This window comes from Toxotes jaculatrix, chromosome 2, assembly GCF_017976425.1.
Source record: "Toxotes jaculatrix isolate fToxJac2 chromosome 2, fToxJac2.pri, whole genome shotgun sequence".
NCBI classification, from domain to species: Eukaryota; Metazoa; Chordata; class Actinopteri; family Toxotidae; genus Toxotes; species Toxotes jaculatrix.
The window spans coordinates 10,012,175-10,021,306 of NC_054395.1; the positions used below are offsets into that span (position 1 = coordinate 10,012,175).

A 9,132-nucleotide genomic window follows, 5' to 3' on the forward strand; every position below is an offset into this window, starting at 1 on the left:
AACACAACCGCACACTGCCACGGGAGAAAGAAATGAAGGGAAGTCGAGCCTTTAAAAAAAAAAAAAAAAAAAAAATCCAGCCTTGAACCCAACTTGGTAGTCGGTGTCCAAAAGTGATGTCATTCTTTGCACTGCACACTTTGTCTCAGTACTTTGTTCTTTCAGAGGGAAAAGAGGCCCAGACTTCACTCTGCCTTTGTTTTTAAATGGCTCTGCGACTTCAGTATTAAACCAATAAATTCTTTGATTTTGAGCCGAAGAAAAATAAACAGTACAGTTTCGTTGCCTGCAAGACCGCTTGCTGCTTTCGCTGGAACACGCGCAGAAAAATCCCCTCGTCTTGGGACTTCTAGAGCCAGCACTGAATGGAAATGTTCATTAATCAGTTTTATCTATCCCCTGCCCCCACCGGAGCCCTTCTGCAGATTATTACACCTGATGTGTTGAATAAGCTTGGACGGAGAGCTGCTAGTGGAACTGACTGCTCGGTCTCTGGAGACAGACTGCTGGCTTCACTGTGAGGCTAGTAAAGCAAGCTAGACGTCTGAGGTGTTCCATATGCGGTTTAAGGTCCAAATAGTTCCAAAGGCTGTAGACAACATTGCTTATTCTGGCTTTATTAGCTTAGTTTGGTCAGTGTGTAAATTATTCAAATGGCATACATCTAAGCAAGGGCTTCTGTAACTTTCTTTTTTTTTTCAGGCCCCTGAAAAGAAACACATTAGGGACATGGATATTTTTTGGATGAAGTTTTTTTCCATGGGGCCTATAAGAGTTTGCACTATCCAATAGAGAATTCTCCAACTGTGCTAATGTCTTTTTAATTTAAGTCTAGCACGATCCAGCTAATTGGTCTCCATTTTTCTGGGGACACCCCAAGAAGCCCTGGGTGGCCTTGGACCCCATTACTGCTGTAGCAGCAAGAGCTTTGAAGAAGTCCAGGCTCTATGAATCCAGAGTGGACATCGTCCCAAACAGCTGACGAGGGCTGCAAGGATTTTTCATCACCAAATAAAATACAAACCGGAACGTCTGTCATGAACAGCTTTTCACAGTCAGGTAGTATTTTCACAAAAATACTACTTGTCACGGAACATTTATTATTTGCACATATGAAAACGCATTTACACAATGACAATCGAGGATAGACATTTGTGTGTGGAGGATACAGGAAAGACATTAAGAAAAAAAAAATATGTGCCCTAGTGAATTGAGGTCTCCTGGTGACCGTGTGTGTGATTGTGTCCTGTTCAATGTGCAGAGGAGAGGGCGCAGCCTTCAGAAGCGCACACGTACCCTCCACGAGTAGTTAGTGAGAACTTTCTCTTTTTTCTTCACGATGCAGGTGTATGTGCCTTCATTGATGGCATTGGCCACTATAGTGATGTGGTCATCTTTCAAGGAGATGTAGTTCGGCTGAGAGAACTCCAGCAGCTCCCCGTCCTTGTACCAGCTTGAACAGGGAGTCAGAGGTTAGACAGTGCTCAGGGAAACTCATTCTGTAGCATCACTGCGGTTAGGACAGTTGGACTAATAACAGATCACGGACAGATACTCACTATACTTTGCCTTTCTTTGACGCTATTTTCTTCCCACAACGAAAAGTGAGCTTCTTGCCTTCAATGACCAGCTTGTGTTTGGTCCTTGGGGGAGTCGGTGTGGGAGCCACAGTGGGGAAAGGGAATTCTGAAGAAGATTGAAAGGAAATACTCCACTATAAGATACGCAAATATCACGACCTGTCCATACAATGATCATCTAAGAGCAATGTACTGGAATAATGGAGCTAGGAGAGATATAAATTTACCATTTATCTCAGCGTATTTCATAATCTGGAGATGTCACAGTTTCCCTCACAAAACACCTCGCTGAAACCGATCTGATGCAAACCTGATCACGTCAGACACTTAAGTCCGCTTTCCCCAAACCCTGACCTGCTGGTGCCGTGACTGTCTTATCAATATAATCTCTCCCATCTGGTTTCTGACAAACACAACAGTTTGCCTTGCGATCAACTCAAATTCTGCTCAAAAACAGTCGCTCTCGTTAATGCCACAAAAATCCAAATTGACCTTGTGTGTCTCTAACCCTCAAGCCACAGTCTGAAATTCCAGCGGTTTGGACTCACTCAGGAATTTTCCACAGCCGTACAACATCTCCCAATCAACAATGAGGAACAGATTACTGTGAGCCAGGAATCGTATCCTCTTGCCTCTCTCCACACTGTCCCTTGTTGCTGACAAAATATCTCAGACAGCCACAACAATCTATGGGCTGTGATGGTTAAGACGAGCCATTTCCTGTTGTGCAACAGAAGGACTTAGCACTAGTACGCCCCACGATAAGCCTAAAGAGGCTTAGGCTGTTAACACTGCTGAGGTGTTATCAATACTTGGCGCAGACGCAGCCATCAAAAGGTACCTCCTCTGCTCTGTTTGTGTTCTGGGGGGTGTTGCATTTCTCCAGAACTAAACACAAACTCCTCCAGTAGCAAGTGCAATTTCCCTTCAAATGAGATTCTTGAAAACCCCCATCGCAGCTCTGCATGGCTGGACCTGTTGGCTCCCGTTGCTCCATTGGCAAACGGTTCACAGCAGCTCCTCGCGCTGCTCAATTGAGAGAAAACTTTCTTTTTTTTCCCCTGGACTGCTGCTGTTGTCTGCTGCTGCTGCTGCTGCTGTGTCTTACCGTAACAGAAATCACAGCTGGAGGGGCAGTGCTTCTGCATCAGCTTGCGCTTGCTGTCGCAATAGCCTTTCCGAGCCCAGGCTGGACAGATAAATAACCGGTCCAAACATCCTGGAAGAGAAGAAGAGATGGAGTGAGAAGGAGGAGGAGGAGGAGGAGGATCAGACAGCAGCTCTCAGTCAGCAGCAAAAGAATTTGGATCCCTGATCTGCTTTTCGGTTCCAATGAAAATGACTCACCATAATACACGCTAATCATGACTCATGAGTAGTTTATACAGTATTCATTAATGCCACGTTGGCTTTCAGTGTCAGTCGTCAAAGACCAACACTGTGGTCTACAGTCTGGTTGGTTCTGACCAAAACTGGATCACTGGTTTTGTACCCACTGGTCCTTCAAGTGTCTCTAGATTAATTCTTCTAATGCTGGGATCAGACTACATAACTTTTTTACTTTCGAGATGGTCACTGTGTCAGATTGCCCTGACTTGGTTGAGAGACATGCCAGACTGAACTCCGACCAATCACAGCTTGCCGTCTTTCACAGCTTTTATGACACACACACATGTAATTGGGAAGGAGGTGTCAAGGACTGACTTCACTGTTCCACACGACTGCACCAACTTCGTTTATCTAATGATTTCGGTTTGCTCAACGCCAAGGTCAGTGACCCTGTTGTAGAAGTCGCCAAACTGGGTGGAAGAAGGCAGAGATAATTCTGGTGCTGGTCTTTCTGTCAGAAGGTTGTGAGGCTTCCCAAATGCTGCGCCAGTTGTCTTCCACTGTGACAGACTACTCGGGATAAAACAAGGAAAGCATTCAATGCTCGTTCTTGTTCCTGACATCCCACGCTGTCGATTCGGGCCCTGAGGCCTACCATGTAGTCTGATCACAGCATGAGAACTGGATTTGCTGTCCAAGTCTTGAAGACCTTTTCCATTCATTCGAGAGCCTTTTGGATGAAGTGCGTAATATTTTCAAGATCAAATAAATTCACCTTTGACTTACTACTTCTAGATATATGTCCTGGATCACTGACAGTTTCATAAGACGTGTTTACAATTGTCAAAACCCAAAAGAAGAAGTTTCTCATGTGTGTTCTGACTGAAACATAAGAAACATAAAGGCTGTGAACATACCGTAGAGACGGTGTAAACCCCACACCTCGTCCTGTGTGATTAGCTTGCGGCCTGTCAGAGTTGCATTCAGGTGCATTATAGCTTTTGGGTCCATGGAGTGCATGAGTCCCAGGACGTGGCCAATTTCATGAGTTGCCACATGGACAAGATCCGTCAGCCAAACCCCTGCAACAAAGGTGCTGTTGATTATTTTCTCTTTGTGTCGCCATGACCCCCCACAAGCTGTCTGCTGCTTCCATCATCTCATGGGTTAAATATTAGCGGTTATGACAAACACGATAAAGACACATGCCTTTCTTCCAGCTGAAGCGCATGTTTCCAAGAATCCAGTATTCGTCGTTGTCAAAGTGGATCTCGCCTGTTGGCGGGAAGAATGCATGAGCCAATTCTCCTGTGATGCCGTCGAAACAATGGTGCAAGTGGGACTGCAGACAGTCTGTGTGGTTGACGGGGTAGAAGCCTGCCAAAACAGAGAGAGACGCATACCTCAGAGCCGAGGAGGGAAACCCTCACTCCATTATTTCTGCTCTGTGTCGACTACAGCAGGGGGATGATGAATTACAAAAGACAGAGCTTTTTCTTCAGCCTTCACCCTGCAGGATGACAACTATTCCTCTCACTGTCACTGAGAATTTATGCAGGACCCTGGAGTTTGCACCCAAAGGGACAGATAAAGCATAATTTAGACTGCTCCACCATTGTTTGACATGTATGGAAGTTGTTAAGCATTTTATTTTTTTTTTCATTTGGAATAATGAATCATGCTGAATATAAGCTTGGTAATATAGTTGCGGTAGTGTGATTTAATGACTTTGGAGGCAAAGACATTTCGGCGACGACAGCACGAAGAGAAAAACATTAAAGACAAAGCAGAAGTCTGGAGCTCAGAGCCAACGAACATCTGTTGGGGGACTGATACAGCCACATGCTGAGTACCCACCGATCTTAATGTCTGCTTCTTGGTCAGCTGGCACCTCTCTGAAGCTGAACGGCGAGACGTCGCTCCACATGCCAAAAGCCTTGGCAATGCCTCGACGAGTGTCGCTGGCATTTATCAAGTTTGTTGGGAAGGAGAGCAACCTGCTCGGAAACAACGGCATTGTGTATTTAATACTGGCCTCTACACATATTCCTCTACAGCAGAGGAATCTGCCAAAACACAATGGCTACTGTTCAGACAGAGCAGTAAGAAATCCCACAAGCAAAGCAAGTACAGCTCCATTACTGAGACTAGATATTCTCTTATATACATGTCAGCTCAGGTCAGACTAAAATGGACACTTTAAATAAAGATAAGCTATTGATTTATTGCTATCATCTACTACCAATATGAGTGATGAAGATATAACTTTACTAATTCAGGAACAATTGAAATTTGACTCATTATCTGCTTTTTACCAACTGTCCTGTTAGTTGAATCTTCAGTGATCAAAGCTCTTTAGTTCAGTCTAATTACCTTCTAAAGGACTTTATGGGATCATCTTTTTACAACTTTAGAGAGAATAAAAAAAAAATCTCTGGAACTTTTCCAAACAGTTAGTGCAGAACGATCCAAATGTTTTGTAGTCAAGCAGTTGCAGTGTGGGTGTGAAAGCCTATTGTTCACTCTTATTTTCCTGTCTGACAAATGCATTAAGAGAACTTTTGGTGATCATACAACCTTGAATGGACATCTTCAGCTGTTTCTCATCTACCTTCCCCAGAAGGATTTGTCTACCTTTTCCTTTCCCTTTTCTACAGCTGTACTTTTTCTTTCTGTTGTGTTGGCTAGAGGAAGAATTTCAAAGATTACTTGTATGTTAGCTTAAACTTGTCCCATTTGAGCTGCTCAGGAGTGAGGGTGTAGCGCTTGTTCCTGGAGAGGTGAAGGACTTGCGACCGGGCCTCTTTGCGGATCCCCATGAGCAACACAGTGGTGTGAGCTTCTTCCTTGGACAAAGAAAAACCTTTAATTAATCACCTCACACTGTCGAGCCGAACCAGAAACTGAACCTCGAAGCATCTGAAGCTGTTGCTGTGATGTTATTGAAACTCTTTGATTAGGCTTTTGAAGCAATTCAATTAGATTCTTTGATCTTGGTCTTTTAAAAAGTTTTGTAGTTGTCGACATTAAACTACATTTCTCATCTTGACACTTACAGATGTGCTAAACTGCTATTATTATTTATCTAACACATAGTTATGTGTTAGATTTGTATGCAAGGCCACTCCATCTTTTGGAAAAGGGAAGTAATCAGCAGTAAAAGTGCTTTCCAAACGTTAAGTATGATCCTTTTCACAGATAGGTAGTGTCTGATGTTTTTTTGGGGGTGGGCAACATGGACTCCAAATAATCACACCTGGATTCTGCACTGTTTTTATAGCTTTGAAAGGCTGTCTGTGGGTGCTTTGCATTTTAGTGCTTTCATAAATATTCTGCGACTGAAGCTAAGTTGTGGTTTGCCTTGGCTGCGATATTCCATAATAGTGCTCGCACCAGTTGATAGAACCTATAACTTTTTATGGAGATGGGTTTAAGTAATAAATTCACTTTCCAACATTTGAAGTCGGGGCCGTGATTCTGACCCAAGGAGCCCATTCTGTGCTTGAGAGCAGGAAGACCTCCTGTTCACACTGATGTATTTAGGCCAGATTTAAGGTGGAATACATTAAAGTCTTGAGTCTTGATTTCTTTGAATTGAAATTTTTGAAATTTTTTCTGTTTTAACCTCAACCTCATGTACTTGATAAGCATATATCCAGTACATCAGGTGTGAGATGAACAGAGCCGGCCAATGAGATACAGGTTGCAGTAAGTGGAAAGGCTTTAAACTAAGTATTTGTCGTATTTTCTAACAGTGTTGATGGGTTTTTTTTTAGAATCTAGGATGCAGCCAAATGGAGGCGATGGGGTTTAGTATGCTTCAGAAAAGTGTGTGTCAGACCACGCAACAGCATCTGAAACTTCCTCCCCCACACCTTTTTCAAACCGCAGAATTGTGGGAGCTGCGTCCGACAATATTCATAACGAAATAAAAAAATCTGCCAGCTTTGCAGAGCTTTTGCTCAGCTCTGCTGAGGTATGAAACTAGACAGGGTTAAACTGTTCCCTCAAGCTTTTTCTTATTTTACTAAGACGAATACTAAGATAAAAATCTTTGTAGTGGCTCTTTAAGGCAGTGGGGCACAACCTGGAGGTCGCAAGATAAATGTGATGATGAACAGGAGAGGAAGAAAAACCTTTCAAACCTTCAGTGTTTTCTTACTGGGGAAAAGCCTGTAGATGGAGAGCAAATATCATAGCCACTCCCTTCACTTTGTATTCTACACCCTATCCTCTGGTTCCTGATCCTGATTCGCACAGTCAAGAAAAGTAGAAGCAGTACTTCCTTCATTTCCTGACCAAAACAGTGAAACAGGGGCAGGCAGTCTGGCAGACGATCCAACACTGCTGTAGAAGTGGATGACGCCTCTTGCTCTGATGTTAAAGATAATGTTTCTGTACTGCATTATGTGTGCAGGTCATTGCTTTATGCAACAGTTGCTTTCCTGACCTCAGCTGACACACTGGAGTCTTCTGTTCGGTGATTTATGAGGTGTTTAATGTAGCCAGGCCAGCTCGGTTCTTTTTGTGTCGTGACTTGTTGTATTCACTGCAAATCCAATCTCACTCTTTGGCACAAATAAAGATGAACCATAAACCACGAGGGGCGAAACAAGCGCGTTAGACTAAACCTTGAAGCCGGCGGTGAGTGCTGACTCAGAGGATTCTCATACATCTCTAAATACTGAATCACGCAGTGCATTATGTGCTGTATACATAAAAAGAAACTCATTAAAAACACACTTTGACTGCATTTTGACCTACATTTATTCACCAAATGATAAATGAATAGTCTAATGAGTCTTGTGCTTATGCTGTATTTTATGCTGGTGGCCTACAAGAGGCGTATCTAAGGCAGTTATGTAATCTTCACCAGCAGTCTTTTTGACTGACATATGATTAGAGTGTGTGGCAAAGGAAATGACATAAAGCTGTCCCTCAGGCTCTGCATCCCAGTGGGTGGGGGAGCAGTGATTGAAGTCGTGTGGAGTTAACACATTTATCCAATTCACTGGAGATATTATTGTACCAGAGTCCATTTCCACAGCCTAACCTAATTATAGTATTCATCTCACATCTAAACTTTAACCTAACATTGATTGAAAGTGATGCCTATTCCCATGGGTAAGTTATAACAGTGAGTTCATCTGATGATGCTCAACTAATGATACGTTTAAGGAAACCAGAGACATGACTGAAGTTGCATGGACAGTGGATCCCTACTGAAATTCTTTAAATGCTGAGGACTAATACATGATAACAGTGACAAAAAATTATGTGAATGATGCTCAGGCTATCAATCAAATCAGGCTATCAAAAAATCAATCAGTCAGTTAATTCTGGTTTTGACCCATGATTGTCCTGATGCCTGACTTTCTCTCCTAAAGACCATACTTCATTGAAAAATGTTATAATTTAATTTCATTTTACTATCAAATAACCAGCTTGTATACATTATGATGGTAAGGCTACTCATCTTTATGTAATTGTGGTGAAATGGCATAAAGGATCCACTAACAATTTCAATATAATTCAAAGTTTCACATTTAGATTCATAACTACTACTGTGTTCGAGGAGGGTAGAGGATAGGAGTCTTAACATTTACTTGCAAAAATTTGTTACCGTTTTAAATAAGTGTTGCATCAGGTAATACTGTATATGCCGAATTGAAAAGCGGTCTTTAATAATAAAAATAAATTTAATCCAAAGCATTCCTGTCATGTAGCTTCACAGAAGCGTAGGGCAAATTTTAAGTAGCAGAATTCCGAATGGAGTTTGGCCATGTGTGTGTCTGAAATGATAAAGGAAACAGCTACTCACTTACATAACTTAATAACTGCAAACCAGACAATATACTGGACTTCACAGTTGGAGTGACAGCTTTTACATGTCATGAAGTGGTCACAGCATACCTCTAACCTCCAGGAGGGAAACGCTGTGGTTTGTTGCATCCCTGCGAACAGAAGACTGAGCAGCGCAGCAGCCAGCAGAGGAGCGAAGCCCCAGTCGACCCTTCGTAAACTTCTGGGAGTCTGACAGCACACCATGGCTGCGATATCACACCTCCAGGAAGAAAAAACAAATAATCCCCTCAGCGACGACTAAGACTAGGTTTACCATCTATGCCCGTTAACCCTACTTCTTGGCCATTGCACGTTTCGGCAGTGTGTTACTACTTTGATAGTTTGTGGCGCTGTGTGCGGCAGCGCAGTCCAGCCTGCG

The 9,132-nt window shown here is 42.9% G+C and overlaps 1 protein-coding gene across 1 annotated transcript; it reads right to left on the bottom strand.

Annotated features, from left to right (window-relative positions):
- Positions 1-29: 29 nt before the first annotated feature.
- mmp23ba (matrix metallopeptidase 23ba) lies at positions 30-9,132 on the bottom strand. The gene is made up of 8 exons (XM_041057907.1): positions 8,823-9,132; positions 5,619-5,755; positions 4,767-4,906; positions 4,119-4,286; positions 3,827-3,991; positions 2,689-2,799; positions 1,560-1,686; positions 30-1,453 (listed from the first exon to the last, which is right to left on the bottom strand). The coding sequence occupies exons 1-8, from the start codon at positions 8,955-8,957 to the stop codon at positions 1,279-1,281; spliced, it is 1,158 nt and encodes a 385-aa protein (XP_040913841.1). The 5' UTR covers positions 8,958-9,132; the 3' UTR covers positions 30-1,278.

What these genes read in the sequence shown, in the direction of transcription:
- mmp23ba (XM_041057907.1), bottom strand. Translation starts at nt 8,957, where the DNA reads ATGGTGTGCTGTCAGACTCCCAGAAGTTTACGAAGGGTCGACTGGGGC. An exon ending in GCGCTTCAGCTGGAAGAAAG is followed by an intron (nt 3,992 to 4,118) that starts GCATGTGTCTTT and finishes CCTTTGTTGCAG; the next exon opens with GGGTTTGGCTGACGGATCTT. An exon ending in GGGTTTACACCGTCTCTACG is followed by an intron (nt 2,800 to 3,826) that starts GTATGTTCACAG and finishes CTTCTCTTCCAG; the next exon opens with GATGTTTGGACCGGTTATTT.